Here is an 18110-nt window from a genome sequence, read left to right on the forward strand (position 1 = left end):
GGCACTGTTAATCTCCATAAATTCACTGAAGAGAAAACAATTACTTTCAAACAGACTATGAGGAGACTTAATATAGGTATCAATATTCTGATTGTTATTATATGCACATAATGTCTCTAACAAAACTATAATGTGAAAATAAGCCACCAATCCTTAGTGTGTGTAGTTGCTGGATTTTTTAAAAGATGAAAATCAAATGTGGGAGGAATCAAGATTGATTATACATGTCAAGGACATCAGTTCTGCTTGAACACTGATTAAGTGATTAATGAAGTACTGCCAGAATTACTAAATCTCTTTGCAGGAAAATGTTATTATACTTCCCTTCATAATTATAAGTTTAGGAGGAGAAAAAGGATTGATTTATTAGAAGACACTTATAAGCTAATTTCTAACCTTTTTTTCCTAAAATAAAATCCATGGAAGACAGTGGTTCTACTTTCTACTTCTGAGTTCCTTTAGGAGGAGATCATTTCAGATCCACTCTTTAGCCCCATAAGATAATGTGTACTCTTCTAAGGAGTGGGAGGAGAATGTTTCATTGATCAACTGTTAAACCAAAGTTTAGGGTATTACCTTTATGACTGCGTATGGAACATTCATTCCTTCAACTAGCTTTCATTGGATGCCAGCTACTTCATAGACACTGGGTAAGATGCTAGAGATAGAGAGAAATTATTTGCCTAAATATCTGTCCTTTGAAACTGTGTATATTTGTTCTGGAATCATGGGAATTTGGCTAGCTAATGAAAAGAAGGGAGTTCCATCAGTTCCGAAGAAAACATTATAATTGCATTCAAAATAAGCCCTTAATGGTGGGGCGTGATGGCTCATACCTGTAATCCCAGCACTTTGGGAGTCTAGAGCAGGGGAATCACTTGAGGTCTCTACTAAGAATACAAAAATTAGCTGGGCTTGGCGGTGCATGCCTGTATTCCCAACTACTCGGGAAGCTGAGGCACAAGAATCGCTTGAACCCAGGAGGTGGAGGCTGTAGTGAGCCAAGATCATCCCACTGCGCTCCAACCTGGGGGACAGAGTGAGATTGTGTCTCAAAACAAACAAACAAATAAACAACAACAACAAACTGATACAATAAGCTCTTAAAAACAAGTGATAACACTTATAAGTGGGAGGTGAACAATAAGAACACAGGGACACAGGGAGGGAAAGAACATACACCGAGGCCTGTGGCAGGGGAAGGGAAAGCGTCAGGATAAAGAGCTAATGCATGTGGGCTTAATACGTAGATGCTGGGATGATAGGTGCAGGAAACCACCATGGCACACATTTCCCTATGCAACAAACCTGCACATCCTGCACATGCATCCCGGAACTTAGAATAAAATAAAAAATGATTTTAAAAGATGTTAAAAACTAAGTGATAACAAATAAGAGAAAGAAAATAGGCCGGGCGCGGTGGCTCACGCCTGTAATCCCAGCACTTTGGGAGGCCGAGACGGGCGGATCACGAGGTCAGGAGATCGAGACCATCCTGGCTAACACAGTGAAACCCCGTCTCTACTAAAAAATACAAAAAACTAGCCGGGCGAAGTGGCGGGTGCCTGTAGTCCCAGCTACTCGGAAGGCTGAGGCAGGAGAATGGCATGAACCCAAGAGGAGGAGCTTGCAGTGAGCTGAGATCCGGCCACTGCACTCCAGCCTGGGTGACAGAGCAAGACTCCGTCTCAAAAAAAAAAAAAAAAAAGAAAATAACCCAAAATTTAAGACACCGAACTGGCTCTTCAACTGATGTCACATGTGAGTTGGACAGGACCCCTCAGTGTCACCAGACTCTGAGCAGGGAGTGTGCACACACATATACTTGCCCACTTTCTAGGGAGGACAAAGCAGGGCAGTGCTGGAAGGAAGACAGGTGTGGCAGAGGAGACTCACTTCACCCATAAACCCCGAACCATGAACTTCAGAGCTGGATGGAACTGTAAAGGTTATTTAACTGAACCAATCTTTTACTTTTTTTTTTCTCAAATTCATTTTTTTCTTAGAAGTTTTATATCTATCTACTATATTCAGTCCAGGTGTAGCTTTATTTACATGCATTCATTTATAACTTAAGAAAGAAGAAAATAAACTGCTATAGATTGTCGCCAAACATGTTGAAGTAGCTGACTTGAAATTTCAGACGACAAAGATCTAGCATGTGCTTAATGTGGCATGGTTTGGGAACCCTGCAGACAGGAGGATATATATGTCATAGTGTTTGCCTGCAAGGAAGTCACATTCTCCCTGGGAATCCCTGAAATACACAGAAAAAAATTATAACTTAATGCCAACATATATTTTGACATAGGAGATACAAGCAAAATGGTGTGCCATGAGGTTGGAGTCTAAAGCCTGGGGCCATTATTGCAGTTTGATCTGTCTGTGTGAACAGCAGACTGGAGGTACCTACAGGAAGTTTCTCCTGAGGCCCCTCCACTTGACCTTCTGCACCCCTTCTGATCACCTCTACTTGCCTTTGGTGTTCCCTTTAGCTTTAGACAGCTCTTCTCTTAGAACTAGTTGAATGAAGGTTTGAAGTGTTAAGTGAGTAGGATAAGATTTGTACTGTCAAGCTTTTGTGAAGTTTCTGCATTTTTAACAAAAAACACTTGGAAGAAACAATAAAACAGCAATTTCAATGGTGGCATTTTAGGCAAACAAAGGACTTTCTGGTAATCAATAAATTATATCATGAAGGTGTTCACCTAATCCAACTATACACATAAAGTCAGTCTCTGTGCCGCTCCATTAAGGGAACCGGAAGGAAAAGTTCCAGTGCATGGTTCACATCAAGTGCAATGCGTAAGACAAGCTATTAGAAAGCCACAGCATGCAGGCTGCAGCCCAATTTCAATCTCCTACCCCAGTCCATAGGTTTGAAATTGCTTCTACTCCATCTACCCACAGAGCTAGCGCTGGGCTCACGCCCTTCCTGCCCTGCAGCCTCTCTTGACTCTGTCCATTTCCTTGCTGTTCTGACAGTATCTAGGTTTCAGCAGGGACACAGTCCAGAAGGAAATGGGGAGGGCATCTCTCCTCTGTAACCAATCTGAAGGTGAGCAGCTTCTCTCTTGAGATGTATTGACCTTTTCCAGCTTCACAAATTTGGGTTTGTCTCTATCTGTTCCATCTAGTGAACAATGGATTCAGAGCCGATTGCATTCCTAAGATTACTCTGTAGCAGGAAGGGATACTGTAAGCTGCTGAATCAAGTCCTATTCATGGCCGAGTGATGCAGAAAATCTGGATTCTTAACATAACCTTTCAAACCAATAAGTGAGGAATTTCCCATGCTTGCAGCAATCAGCATGTGCATGGTTCTTCAAAGAACAGATCCACGGAACAAAGTGAAAAGTGGGCCAGCCCTTCCTACCTCTCTCTGCATGAAAATGTGCATTTTATCTCAAATCATCTGAGTTTTCATGTGTCTCTTAATCTGAAGCTTTTGAGTTCCTGTCAATTGCTTTCTATTAATCAACTAAAAAGTTAACCAAATATATTTTTAAAGAAACCTCTTTGTCCTGTCTCAGAACTTCCTTCTCTTTCTCTGTCCTAGCATTGTCCTTAACTCTGAGCCTTGTTTATTCTCCTATAGCTTCTGAACCTGGATAATCACCATCTCCACAGGGTCGTGGATCCCTCTTGATAAATCTTTTTACATGTTCTCTTCCCTTTTCTCTCTAACCTCCCCAAATTGCCTCTCCAAGTTCCATGAGGCACACAATAGTCTTTCTCACATGTGGGAAAAATGAAACCCAGCATAATCAGTGCCACCGGACTGCAGTTCTGTGAGGCTTCAAATTGCCTGTTACTAACCCCTGTGCCAGGAGGGGTTTACCCTTTCAGACTGTCCTTGCCACTCCCTGGCCATTCCTGTTCCCTCCTCTGTCCTCCTGCTCTGTCCTCATTTAGCAGTTGCTGACCCTGGCAGAAAATCTTCTCTCTTCCGTGATTCTTTGCTAGACCTCTGTATCTTACCAATGAATTTTTAAACTGAGTTGAAAACATTCTTCTTCCTTTTAGCTTTTTGTCACTTCTCCCATTGTTTTACCTTTATTTAACTGGAAAGTACCTAACAGACATTGCTGGTGTAAAAATCATTATTTACAGCAGCTCCGTGATTACCTTATACACTCTGTTGAAAATATACCATCTCAGTCAAAAACGTGCCTCATTACAAAGTGCAAGTTAGGGCAAGGACAAAAAGACAGAACATTGTTAAGATGCCCTCACAAATGCCTGCATATTAAAGCCTGGAAATGATTCAAAGACTGGGTCACAAAAAACCAACAAAACCAGAAAACAACTCCATCATCAACCAAAACAACTCTGGAAATGATATGGCATGACTGAAAACAAAAGTGCTTACAATGAGCTATCCATCTTAGCTGCTTTGAGAGTATGGCCATTAAAAAAACAACAACAACAACAACAACAAAAAAAAAACAAACAAAAAAAACATTTACTACAGTGCAAGGTAGAAATGTTAAAAACAAAAACAAAAACAAAAAAACAACGTTTAGTGGTAGGTAGAGTGTTAGTCCCTGTATTGATTTGCTACTAGAGTTGCCATAATAAAATACCACAAACTGAGTGGCCTCAAGGACAGAAATTTCTTTTCTCATAATTCTGGAGGCTGGAAGCGTGAGATCAAGGTGTGGCAGAGTTGGTTCCTTCTGAGGGCTGTGAGGGAAGGATGGGATCCTGGATTCTCTCCTTGGCCCCTGGAGGACTACCTTTTCCCTGTGTCTCTTCACATCATCTCTCTATGCATATTTCTGTGTCCAAGTTTCCCCTTCTTATGAGTATACCAGTCATAATAGACTAGGGCTACCCTAACTGCCTCATTTTAACTCGTTTACCTCTGTGAAGACCCTATCTCCAAGTAAAGTCTCATTTTTATATGAATTTGGTGGTGGGGGGAAACAAAATTCAAGTCACAACCATCCCTATCATTCTTATTCAGGCTGTCTGCATCATTTGCAGGGTCCAGGGTACAATGAAAATATGTGGTCTTGGCTGGACATGGGGAAGTCAAGTCAATGTCCCTTTCCCTTGGGCCCACAAGAGATTGCAACCTCTGAGCTATAACATGCTTGGAATATAGTACCTAGACTGAGGATACATGACACGTTCCCACTCAGCCCTCACAGAACCCACAGAAGTGCTACTAGTCCAGTGGTGACAGATGCTGCTTTGCACTGCCCGGAAATGCCACAAGGCATCTACTCCCAGGGCCCAGGCCTCCAGTCCCCCAACTTCAATGCAACCCGGTTGCCACTGTGTGCAGAAGGCAGCAGCAACTGTGGGGCAGGAGTGTGGGGGAGGCAGCTGAGAACCCATCCCAGGGAGGTAGACAGGGGACCCCAGGCAGAATTGAACAGAGGCTCCAAACCTCTGGCTTGAGTTCCATTGTTCCACTGGACATCACGCACAGCACACAATTTCAAAGATAGAAATAATTATGAATCCCAAGGCCCCTATCCATGGAGCTTTAAACCCTAAGTGGAAAGAAGGCCCTTCTGACTATAGGACTCTGTGCGACTGCACTGGTTATATCCCCATGAAGCTCTCCTTGTTTGCATTTGAACAAGGTTAACATTATGGAAAAAAGACCTTGGCAAACTACAGAGCACTTCTTTTAGGGCAGAACTGCTTAAAACTAGGAGAGTATCTGCCTTGGTTTTCCCATCTGCACAATGGGTTTAATAGTAATGCTGGGGCTGGGTGTGTAGTTCACATCTGTAATCCCAGCACTCTGGGAGGCCGGGGCTGGAGGACAACTTGAGACCAGGAGTTTGAGACCAGCCTGGGCAACATAGCAAGACCCCTTCTTTACAAAAAGTTTAAATTTATAATAAAAAGAAAAAATAATCATGCTAGCCTCACAAGACCTTGATAAGGGTTATCTCAGTTATGATGATCACTTTATAAATATTAATAAAAATAAAAGCCAATCTTAACTTTGAATATGAATGGTGCCAAAGAGCAGCAAAATGAAAAAAATGTTTATAGTTAAATAATTACTTTGAGATTCCTGTTTATATTTTCATAATTGAAAAGTTCTCAAGAGCAGAATACCAAAAGCTAGAAGTGGTAACACTATTTTACTTTCATATTTCTTTGGAACTGTAGTTGTCTGGAAAGTATCATAAATTAAACAGCCAAGTGATTATGACTTTTCTGTTTTGTTTAGCTCTGTGTCACAGAACTCAAGTTACAGAAATTCTAATTATAATTTTCTAATTTTCTTGAGTGGCTTTATAAAATGTTTTTCCCTAAATGACTTTATATAGTGTTTATATGGTGTTCTTTTGTTTATTTTATGAACAATAATATTTCTTTTTGCTTTGATCAGTTCAAAATATAATTTATGCTCCTAGCTATGCATTGGAACATCTCCAAAAGGCTCTCAAGCATAATTTCTAAAAAGAAAAATGGAGGGAAGGGTTTATAAATGTCTTAAATCGATTACTTTGATAGATTCCATGAGGATTTGCGGCATTAGGATTGAGTTCAGAAGAGGCAACACAAGGGGATCGTTTCTTCAGATAACTTGATATAAATAAGCAGATTGTTAGGTCAAAGAAGAGGAGCTGCAGGGACAACTAAGCCATCTGTGTGGACCCATCTTTCCTGTTATGGGCTTGGAACCTGCATTGTGTGGTATCAGTTACGGTGACAACCAACAATAGGAAAATAGTTAGAAGCTTAACGAGAAAGAGTAAATAGGACCAGGAAAACTGGACATCTATGCTGACTCACAAAGGCTTGCCAGGAAAGGAGGCAGGCAGAGAAGGTGGGATGAGAAAAGTATGAAGGGGAAGAAACGCTGAGGGATGACAAACAGAAACGGGAGAAATGGAGTCAAGATGGCTAGCATGATTCATGGCCAGGAAGGGCAGCTAAACCACTATCTGATCACACTTTTACTGAAATTCCATCTCCAGATTAGTAGAATGGCTCATTGCCTAGGGACATCAGAATTGCCTAGAACAATACACAAATCAATAGCTTTGCACATTTCTGCTTTAGGAAAATACCACTCCCACTTGTGAAAGGAGGGGTTTGGAAAAGGAGGAGTTGCAGAGAGCAAGAGGCTGGCCTCCTGTTCTTCCTGCTGTGAAACCAAATCGTATGCTCCTGTCGTGCAGCAGGATACAGAATGAACCATACCATGGGGTCACAAGGCTATTCAGGGATCCTTTGCATTAGTGCTGAGTGCTTGATTCAAACCCCATGCTACAAGCTCCTGTGGGCACAAGTTGCTTAACCCTTCTTCATCTGTAAAAGAAGGGTATGTATTAATATTGCCTACCTGTTTAGGTGAGGAGAAAATGTGTCGATGTAAGTAAAACAACAAACAGTAACGACTCCCCAACTTTTAGAAAATACTAGAAGCAGTAGAGGGGCATTTTTACCTTCGTATTAGAAACAGAAGCTATGTGGGAAATCTCAGGGCTACAGCTTCTCCCCTCTGCCGCCTCCAGGTAGTGGCTCTTATCGCTGTTTTTCAGAAGGTGGCACCTACCCCTCTTCCTCGCCACTGGGGCCCTCAGCCCTGAACCACTCTTCCCCACATTCACCATGGTTTGATACCAGCAGACTCTCCGCTGTTCTCCACACCCCAAAGCCACTTTAGCTTCCACACAGACGACCTAACACTCTGACTCAATGCTTTCCCCACTGCAGGTTGTGGACCATTTATGGTCATGTAATCAACTGAGCATGTTATGACAAGCTAGACAAAACAAAACAGAATGGAACAGGGGGAAATGTGGCAGCATGTCATATTAGGTAAGAGTATTTTTTTAAAATGAAACATTGTTTCAGTTATACATATGTAGACCTATATGCTGTGGGTTGTGACGTAAAATGTGTTTCTTATTGTGGCTTGCTGACAAAAGAGTCCCAAACTCTACTCCAACCTAGCTTTGCTCAGGACATTGGGTTCCTTGACCTCCTCTGTGGTGAGGACCTTCTTTTGCCTCTTCTCCACTTTGGTGACCACTCCCACAACCATATCACAGATCTGGTTACTACCAAGAATAGGTCCATCTCCAAAACTTGGATTTTGCACTCTATAACCACTACCTCTCCTATTCTGCAATTTTCCCTCATCTCCTAACCTTCACTAACTGTTTTCTTTTGTTACTGTTTTTAAATATATATTTTCCTCTTTTTAAACCCTGTTTCATGAACAAAACTTTCTGTTCCTCAATCTTCCTATTGGGATTGACTTAGCTCAGCTTTAACTATCCACACCGTTTCTTTGCTGCCCTCCAGAATTACCCTCTTCAAGGTGACAGGAGACCTTCTCTTCAAGGCCCAAATTGAACATGGCACTTCTAAACTTAAACATGCGATCTGGTTCCCCTTTGTGCAAACCCACAAGGCCCTTCTCAGCAGTACCCAATTCACTGGACCAGACTGTTTCCGGAAGCAGGGTGCCTCCAACCAACTCTTCCTCATCAATCTCACGCTTCCAAATATAGACATGTTACTGCTTCTAGTTTTGCCTGGGGCCCTACTCTGGTGGTCTACCCCATCCACAGCCCCGGATGAAGCAGCATCCATCCCTGTGTCCACCTCTTGCCCCTACCATGGCCAATTAGCCAGGGGAAGGCCTTCGACTCGAGGGCAGAGCACAGGAACTGACTAGCATGCTGTGAAGAGTGTAACTGGACCCCTCTCCTAGGAAATTAAGGGACTCTTCCCAAGAAGCTAAGGGAGCTACACAGGAAAGTCCTGCTAGTCAAAGCCAAAGAAACTAGTCAACAGATAGAACAACCAAGCTGGAGACACCATAGAGCCCCAGAGACAGAGAGAAACACATAAAGTAATGCTTCATGTCAGTGGCCAGTACCTGTGTCCCAGAAGATCTGGCTGCCCTGAAGAACCTGTCCTGGGTCCCCCTTGAGATCCTGGGACCATTACAACAACTCCACGTTTGCTTGAGTGACCTTCAGTGGGCCTCTTTCCTTGAATCCAAAAGAGCTCAGAAGGGAACTTTCAGCTCACTGAACTTTCACTGTTGCCTGACACATGATCCTGTGCCTTTGCACATGAAATATGCATTCCCAGGAATGCTCAGTCTCCTTTTTCCTATATGGCAACTGCCTACTTATCCTTTAGGAAAACAAATGTTTTTTTATGAGCCTCCAGCTCCCCAGGCCAGCGCCTCCTCTGCACGCCTTCAGCACTTTGCTCATCTCTGGTTATCATAAGACCTCTCTCGCTGTTTTGTAATTGTTTGTGTTTCTGTATCTGTCCCTGCACTCTCAGCCTCTTGGGGCCAGTGTCAATCCTACTCATGTTTTTACCTCCCCAATCTGGAGGTGGGTAGCAGATTCTGTTGGTTCCCTCCTCACACCCTCTAACCTGGAGCTCACTCACCTGCAGACAGTCCCTGTGCACTCCCAGTGACTTTCTGTGGCTCTCTGCCTGAGTGTTTCAGGGAGACCAGGAGCACCAGGGGGTGAATGCCCCAGGAGTGACCCTTAGACAGCAAGAGGTGGGAGTTGGTGGATAAATACTTCAGCTTCTTGCCTGTCGGTGGGTCCACTGAGTTCTCTACAGTTCCTCAAAGGGTCCTTTGTGAAACTGAGTCCCAGTGGCCTGTGGTGGCTTTCTTCCCTCCCTGGTCTCATGTCCTCACTCCCTTACCGTGCTTTCTAGAATCACCTCCTAAAAAAAAACTACTTGCACCCTAATGAACACATGTCTCAGGAATTGCTTTTGGATGAGCCCAAGTAAAACAGGGAGATAAAACACATAGTGCCTGACAGATAATGAATGACTGAGGTCATCAGCCTCTACGCCTCTTTCCATCGGCACAGCATGTCAAGAGACACCCTGTACACCCAACCCTGTTTCACTATATTCTCCCAAGTTAGGACCTGATGGCAAGCACACTGACCACACACTCATCAGCACCCTCACCTCCCTTGGTCACTGGTCATTTAGAAGAGCCTACCCTGAGAGTCCCCAGGCACTGACACAGACTTGGGTTCTTTCCACTCCTGCTCTGGGAAGCTGAGCACTACAGAAGGAAACTCTCCTACGATATTAGTTGGGGACCATTTCACATTGATCATTTTTCAACCCTCAACAAAGCTTCAAAACCATTTTACTTGCCCCCTGATCATTTCCTTCAGCAATGACTATGCCCAGCTTTCACCAGGATGCTCCATCCTCTTCTTCTTTCCCCCCTCTGTCCTCTTTGTATCTGGAGTACTTGAGTGAGTGAAGTTAGCATGTCTTAGCACTTGCTAGAAGAAGGGCTCAGATTCTGATCAGGGAAAACGAACCACAATCAGGCTCCTTGGAATAACCAACCAGAACAAAGGTCCCCAGCCTTTTCTGCACCAGGCACTGGTTTCATAGAAGACAAATTTTCCACAGACCAGTGGGGTGGTGGGGTGGGGGATGGTTTCGGGATGATTCAAGGGCATTACATTTATTGTGCACTTTATTTCTATTATTATTACATTGTAATATATAATGAAGTAATTATACAGCTCACCATAATGTAGAATCAGGGGAGCCCTGAGCTTGTTTTCCTGCAACTAGACGGTCCCATCTGGGGTGATAGGAGACACTGACAGATCATTAGGCATTAGATTATCATAAGGAGTGCAACCTAGATCCTTCGCATGTGCAGTTCACAATAGGGTTCATGTTTCTTTGAGAATCTAATGCCACCACTGATCTGACAGGAGGTGGAATTCAGGCAGTAATGTGAAGGATGGGGAGCAGCTGTACATACAGATGAAGCCTCTTTTGTTCACTGCTGCTCACCTTCTGTTGTGTGGCCCAGTTCCTAACAGGCCACAAACTGGTAGGTGGCCTGGAGGTTGGGGATGCCTGAACTAAAGGTAGGAGGAGATGAGCTTCTGACCTGCCAAGTACAGTGCTGTACACAGGGTAGTAAATAATTGTTATGGGGCTGTCAACCTGTCAAAATAGTCTGGATTGGCCAGAGGAGGAGGGCGCCATGGTGAGAGGGCAGCAAAAGGACAACACTTAGATTAGTACTATTACTAGCTCCATTTGACAGATGAGGAAACTGAGCTACTGACGGGTGAAGTACTTGTCCAGGGTCACACGATGGTAAATGGCATAGTCAGGATTTGAACTCAGACCGTCTAGCTCTGAAGCCCAATAACTTAACTACTGCATAATACCGTATCTACTGACTTTTGAATACAGAATTGTATTGCCCATTTTTACACTGTTGAAAAAGACATACCCAAGACTGGGAAGAAAAAGAGGTTTAATTGAACTTACAGTTCAACATGCCTGGGGAGGCCTCAGTATCATGATGGGAGGCGAAAGGCACTTCTTCCATGGCAGTGGCAAGAGAAAAATGAGGAAGAAGCAAAAGCAGAAATCCTTGATAAACCCATCAGATCTTGTGAGACTTAGTCACTATTAAGACAATAGCATGGTAAAGATCCCATAATTCAATTACCTCCCCCTGGGTCCTTCCCACAACACGTGGGAATTCTGGGAGATATAATTCAAGTTAAGATTTGGGTGGGGGCACAGCCAAACCATATCAAGAATTATTGATAAATCATTGGAAAATCATTACAATACAATATATCATCTGCCTCCCAAGGCTGGCATGCTTACAATACATATCAGATCTATAAATAATACATATGAAACAAATCAGATAAAAATGCTGTATGTATAATCTGCCGTACATTATCACATAGCCATTATTAGTGGATTGGAAATGAAAATGAGCGTGCGTTTTCCTCTCAGTTGCTCTGTGGATGTCAATCGTGGCTAAAGTGAGTCAATGTGGTACAGTGAACACAGCAGTAAACTGAGGCACCCCAAAGCGTGGCTAACTACATGGCAGCCATATTTCAATTTCCACATCTGAAGAACAGAGGGCTAGAGTAGACAATGTCTCAGGTCCTTTTCAATGTTAAGATTTTGTTTTTCCATTTTGTATTGACAGTAAAAACTTGACTTCATACCTGTCTAGCTTACACTTGAAATTCTACTGATGCAGATGACTGGAATCAGGGAGGGAGCCTGTGCGAGGATTGGTACATAACCTCTGTGCTCCTTGGAAAATGAGCAGCAGTATTTTCATATCTGAAGAATCTCTATGCCAACTATTTCGACCTTGTCAGATTTGCAAATTGCACCTGGTAGGTACAAGGGCTAGCAGATGGCTCTAATTTCAGAGTGCCCTTCACTACTAAAAAAAAGACACTGATGAGAATTTGTCTTAGGCCAGGATTTGGGTCTGCTACATATAAAAAGGATTAGCCCTTCGCTCAGAGATCACCAGCACATACTCTCTGTGTGGCCCAGTCCAACTTCTGTCCTGTGGGCTGCTGCCCTGTTCTACCACCTAGTGCCCAGTCAAAACCCATATTTTAAAACGCAAAGGAATAACCACTGCATGGTAAACTTAGTGGAAAGGAATCAAACATACCACAGGATCAGATGTGCATCCACAGGAGCAATTTTTACCGAATTGACCAAGAAGGTAAGAGCATCTCTGACTTTGGTCACTTTAGAATAAGAATGGTCTTGTTCTACCTGCCCCTGATTAAGCCTCCAGGGATCTTAGGAAACACAGTCTAAAAAAGATTACCTCAAAAATGTAGATATATTCTACTGGGGAGGAAAAAATGTGAACGCAGATATTGATCACATTTTGTGTTACCCCTTCTCTCCAAACTTATCTCCAAAGGCAGAGAGGATGGAGTCTGTCTGGAGTCTCCTCCTGACATATTTAACTCCCTCCTGTCCCCCTCCTACTTGCATATATGGACTTCTGCACTTATGCGCAGGCTTCTCTGCCTGAGGTGGCCCATTCTCGAATGCGGACCCCTGCAGGCCAGAAATCTCCTTCCATCTCTTTACACATCCTTCTGAGTCTCATGTGTAGTAGGTGCTCAATAAGTGTTTGCTGAATTGGTCTGTGTGCGCAGGTGCGTGTTTGGGGAGTAACTTAATTCTCAGGGGTCCCATGTATATAACAAACCCCATTTTTCCTCTGACAGAGACTAAGGCACAAAGGCTCCAGATCGCACAGCTCATCTCCTCTCCCTCACCTGGTCTGATGTTTTCAGGCCGGGCGCGGTGGGTCACGCCTGTAATCCCAGAACTTTGGGAGGCCGAGGTGGGAGGATGACTTGAGCCCAGGAGTTCAAGACCAGCTTGGGCAACGTGGTGAAACCCCGTCTCCACCAAAAATACAAAAACAGCTGGGCGTGGGGGCGCGCACCTGTGGTCCCAGCTACTCGGGAGGCTGAGGTGGGAGGATCACTTGATGCCTGGAGGCAGAGGCTGCAGTGAGCGGAGATCCCGCCATTACACTACATCCTGGGCGACAGAGCAAGATTCTGTCTCAAAAAAAAAAAAAAAAAGTTTTCCTTCAGGAAGGGGTGGACTGGGGAGGCCTGGCTTGGGGGTCACTCCGCAGGTGGCGGCGCACACTCTGAGCGCTTGTTTTGCAAGGGGACGAACTGAGCCTTTTTTTTTTTTTTTTTTGCCATCATTTATCCGAGATGCGATCGGTCCAAATAAGCAGCTCTCGGAAAGTTTCCGTTTTGAAACTTCTCCGACACTCCTATTCCGGGCTGGCTCCGGGTGCCAGAGTCCAGAGGAGCTGCCTGCGAGACCAAGCCCCGCCCCCCGCCGCCGGAACCCCGCAGGAGCCAGGAGGGTGCTGGGCAGCGGGAGTGGGGTGCTGGGCCTAGACATGAGGCTGCAGGACACCACTCCCCCCCCCCATGCTCAAGACTGCTGACACACGAACCCCTACAAACGCGGCCGCCCTTGCCCGCCAGCTTGGCCCCTAGCTTCACCCCTTCTTCCTCTCCCTCGACCACCCCGACCCCCCTCCCCAACGTACGGATCCAGTCCCCGACCCTGGGAGACTCACCCCGCCACTCCAGGAGCCGCTCGGGGGTTAGCGCCGCCGCCACGTCCTCGGCGTAGCCCCTCGGCGCCCCCAGCAGCAGCAGCAGCAACAGCAGCAGCAGCGACGGCGACAGCAGCATCGCTAACCACTGGGCTCGCCGGGCGCCCCTTGTCCCGGGAACCCACAGCCGCACCCCAAGCACCCGGCCCTGCAGCGCGGAGGCGGATCCGCAGCCTCCTCCGCGCCCCACCCCTCCGGGGGCCTCGATACTCCTGGGCCCTGGAGACCCACTCCGCCACCCCTGTCGCCACAGTGAACGGACACTCGGGGCTCTGGTTGGGACGCGGGAAAGTCCCCCGCGTTTTCCCCGCCCTACCCACTGCGGCTTGGGGAAGGAGGAGGAGGAGGGGTGAGCCATCTGCCCATCCCAGAAATTCCTGCCTTTGGGGTGGGGACAGGAGCAGTGAGGTTGCCCAGCGCACACTCCCTGCTCCTCCAGTTCGCAGCCCCGCTCTCTCCTTTCCGGGGGAGGCCGAAGAGGAGTTGTGGGTGAGCGATTTGAGAATCTCCAGGACAAGGAGCCTGACATCCGGGTTTGCAAACCACCCGGATTCTGGAAAACACCGCGGGTTTGCAGCCGGCAGCTTAGAGTGAACCCAGCTGCTCTGCGACCCGGGCGCTTTGGGAGCGCCCTGTACTCCTCTGAAATGTGGAGCACTGGAAACCCCTGAGGGGCCACCCCGTGGTCTACCTTCCTTGCCACAGAGTAACCCAAAGATTCTTTTATTGTTCAGCTCCTTCGGTTTTGAAATAACCTCCTCTTTACATCTCCTTTAATCCCCCAAGCCCCGCAAAGTAGCCAGGGTCCCTATTACCCATTTTTACAGCTGAGAAACCCTGCCCAGAAAGTCGAAGTGCTTTGCCCTAGGTTACTTCCTAATCCAGCAAAAGTTTCTCTGTAGTAAGTAGGGCAGTCCTGGCTAGAATGTAGTCCTTCTAACTGTCCTCCTTCAAATAACCAGCAGAACACTGTAAGTGTTTAATATTCTGAGAACAGGCTTATATAAGACCTTTCCTCAGCGGGACCTTGACATTAGTCCTTAAAACATAAGAGAGGGGAAGGGGAGGGCAGAAAGCAGAGCCTGGAAGGAAATGCCCAGCAGGGAGGAGGATTGAAGGTCAGAGCTAAAAGTGGAAGAAGGGAAAGTGGTTGTCTTGGCCACTGCCTTAACGAAAGGTGCTCAGTCCTGCAGGAACCTCAGAGAGCCTCAGAACTGTCTGTCTGAGGACAAAAGGGGCAAGCGTTTATCCATGGACTTTATCCTTCCCTGTTGGTAAGGGAGCTCCTAGAGATTAACTCTGCTGCACTGTTCTACAGCAGTGGTGAGTTTCAGGCATGGTTCCACGCTTTGTCTCTGAGAAGCCCTGGGTGCATAGCATGGCAAAAGGTGAGGCGTTGTCAGGTTGTTTCTCAGGGGGGTGGGGGACAGGGGGACAGCTAGGGGAGACAGGCTGCAGAGGGGGCTGGAGTAAGAGGTGAGTTGAGAGGATGTGAGAGGTTCCAATGTGTGTAGAGTCTATAACGTATCATTACATGTAGAATTCAGCATCCCTGCTTGAAAACATGCAGAAAAGAGATGCTTTAAGCCTAGTAGATTACACAGACTTCAGCTACAAACTATGTATCCATCTCTCCTATAGTCTCAGAACTACATTGCTATGGGAATATCCCCGTAGTATTTTAATAGAAGATTTGGCCCTGCCTGAGCAGGTTGGCGTGCATTGCAGCAGGCAAGTGCAATGCATGTGGCATAATTAGGTCATAAAATGGGACACTGATGCTAATCTCTGGTGAGGTCCAGGGCAGTAACAGTAAAGGGGAGAAAGACTAGGCTGGAGTGGGCATAGAGGCCTAAGTGTGCTCAGATAGTATGGTGGATATTGGGAGGAAGAGGCTGTTCTAGGATGGGAAGAAGTTGTGAAAAAAATATATATTATACAAAGGTTAGAGTGAGAACTGCTTGTATGGGAGAGAGTGAGGCATGCCTGGTTGAAATAAAGGGCAGCCACTGGGGCACCCTGATGAATGAGGACAGTTGCTGGGACATTGGGCTACCTCTCACTGGCTGTGCACCAGTGTGAGTTGTCCACGTGCTACGGGCCTGTTTTAGTCTCTGTATAATGAGGGGGAAAACAGCCTCCCTTGACCCATAGCAGATACAATTCTGAAGTAGCAGAGCTAGGACTATGAGTAGGATAAGAAGGGAGAAACAAACCTTATTTCATCTTCAGAGCAATTAGTATAATGAAGAGAGGTGATGACAGCTTTCTGGCCTACCAACCCCATATTTTCTATTCAACCATTAGAACACTCAGAAAAGAGCTACTTTTTCTTTTCTTTCTTTTTCTTTTTCTTTTTTTTTTTTTTTAAATCTGTTCCTGAAACACTGCAGCTTTGAAATGGAAATCTGTGGTAAAGAGCTTTTTAACCTTCAAGAAAATGACCACCACCCATATCCTGGTCTCACATGTGTTTCAGGTTCATGAGGCAGTGTAGGGTCATGGTTAAAAGAGGCAACTCTGCTACTTACCAGCACACCACTTAGTTTGCCCCAGCCTCAGTTTGCCTCTATGTAAAATGGAGATAATAATGTTTGCTTCATTGTGTGACTGCATTAAACGAGCTAATGTATGCAGAGTGCTTAGCACAGTGCTAGCACACTGTAAAGTTCACCTCTGGGAGCTGTGGGTGTGTGGGGAGGGCATGAGGAGCACAGAGCAAGAGCAAAGGAGAGCTTAGAAGCCATGCTGCAAAGCGCTGTGCTAGTGGTAATTATGGCTCTGGACTCCAGCTGGGGAACACGGTGGGCAGGGCTCAGTGCCTGCTGGCCTTTGTACAGCTTCCTATTGCTTCCCTTCTCCTTTGGAATTGGAATTCATTATTTATATCTCTCACTTGAATGTGAATTCCAGGACAGCACACTTCCTGGCACTTAGTCATCTCTCAGTTTCTGCTGAATGAGCGAAGGAATAAGGGAAGAAAAGAAAGAGGTTGTAAGAAATACAGTCAGTCTTCACTTAACGTCATCTATAGGTTCTTAGAGACTATGATTTTAAGCAAAATGGCATATAATAAAACCAATTTTCTTTTTCTCATCAATGTCATAATGAAATCACGTTGAAGGAAATAATGTTATTTGAGGACCTGCTATATGTCATTTCACTCAAAATTGCAGTTTCCAAGAACCTGTTCATGGTGTTAAGTGAAGACTTCCTGTACAGTGTGTGGGGTCATTTGAAACTTGAGAAAAATATTAAAACTTTGAATTGTATTGATAGTGAAGAAAATGGGACTTAAAACTCAATGTATAGATTGTGGTTTGTCAAAATTAACAAATTTTTTGAGCACTGTATGAATCAGGGTATCATCAAGAAAGGGTGAGGTCCTGGTTTGTTGAACATTTACCCAAGAGACTGTGAACCCCAGAAATTTGAGACGGGCCTCAGTTAATTTAGAAAGTTTATTTTGCCAAGGTTGAGGACACATACCCATGGCACGGCCTCAGGAGGTCCTGATGACATATGCCCAAGGTGGTCAGAGCACAGTTTGGTTTTATACATTTTAGGGAGACATGAGACATCAATCAATGTATGTACGATGAACATTGGTTTGGTCTGGAAAGGTGGGACAACTTGAAGTGGACAGCGGGGCTTCCAGGGCATAGGTAGATAAGAGACAAGTGGCTGCATTTTTTCAAGTTACTGATTAGCCTCTCCAAAGCAGGCAATCAGATATGCGTTTATCTCAGTGAGCAGAGGGGTGACTTTGAATAGAATGGGAGGCAGGTTTACTCTAAGCAGTTCCCAGTTTGACTTTTCCCTTTAGCTTAGTGATTTGGGGGACCCAAGATATTTTTCTTTCACATCTCCCCTCTTCTAAAAAAATCTTTTGAAGGCTGAGCATGGTGGCTCACACCTGTGATCACAGCACTATGGGAGCCTGAGGCAGGTGTATCACCTGAGGTCAGGAGTTCAAGACCAGCCTAGCTAACATGGTGAAACCTCGTCTCTACTAAAATACACAAATTAGCTGGGTGTGGTGGTGCACGCCTGTAATCCTAGCTACTCAGGAGGCTGAGGCAAGAGAATTGCTTGAACCTGAGAGGCAGAGATTGCAGTGAGCCAAGATCATGCCACTGCACTCCAGCCT

General features: G+C 45.3%; 1 protein-coding gene across 2 annotated transcripts in view; it reads right to left on the reverse strand.

Annotated features, from left to right (window-relative positions):
• The window catches only part of PLA2R1 (phospholipase A2 receptor 1), a 118816-nt gene extending 104302 nt beyond the window's left edge, over positions 1–14514 (reverse strand). For both annotated transcript variants that reach the window (XM_025405383.1, XM_025405382.1), the window contains exon 1: positions 13922–14514. In XM_025405383.1, coding sequence (XP_025261168.1) covers positions 13922–14489 — 568 coding nt within the window. In that variant the 5' untranslated portion in view covers positions 14490–14514. The remainder of the gene's footprint in view (positions 1–13921) is intronic.
• Positions 14515–18110: the final 3596 nt, after the last annotated feature.

The sequence above is a fragment of the Theropithecus gelada genome, chromosome 12 (genome assembly GCF_003255815.1).
Source record: "Theropithecus gelada isolate Dixy chromosome 12, Tgel_1.0, whole genome shotgun sequence".
NCBI classification, from domain to species: Eukaryota; Metazoa; Chordata; class Mammalia; order Primates; family Cercopithecidae; genus Theropithecus; species Theropithecus gelada.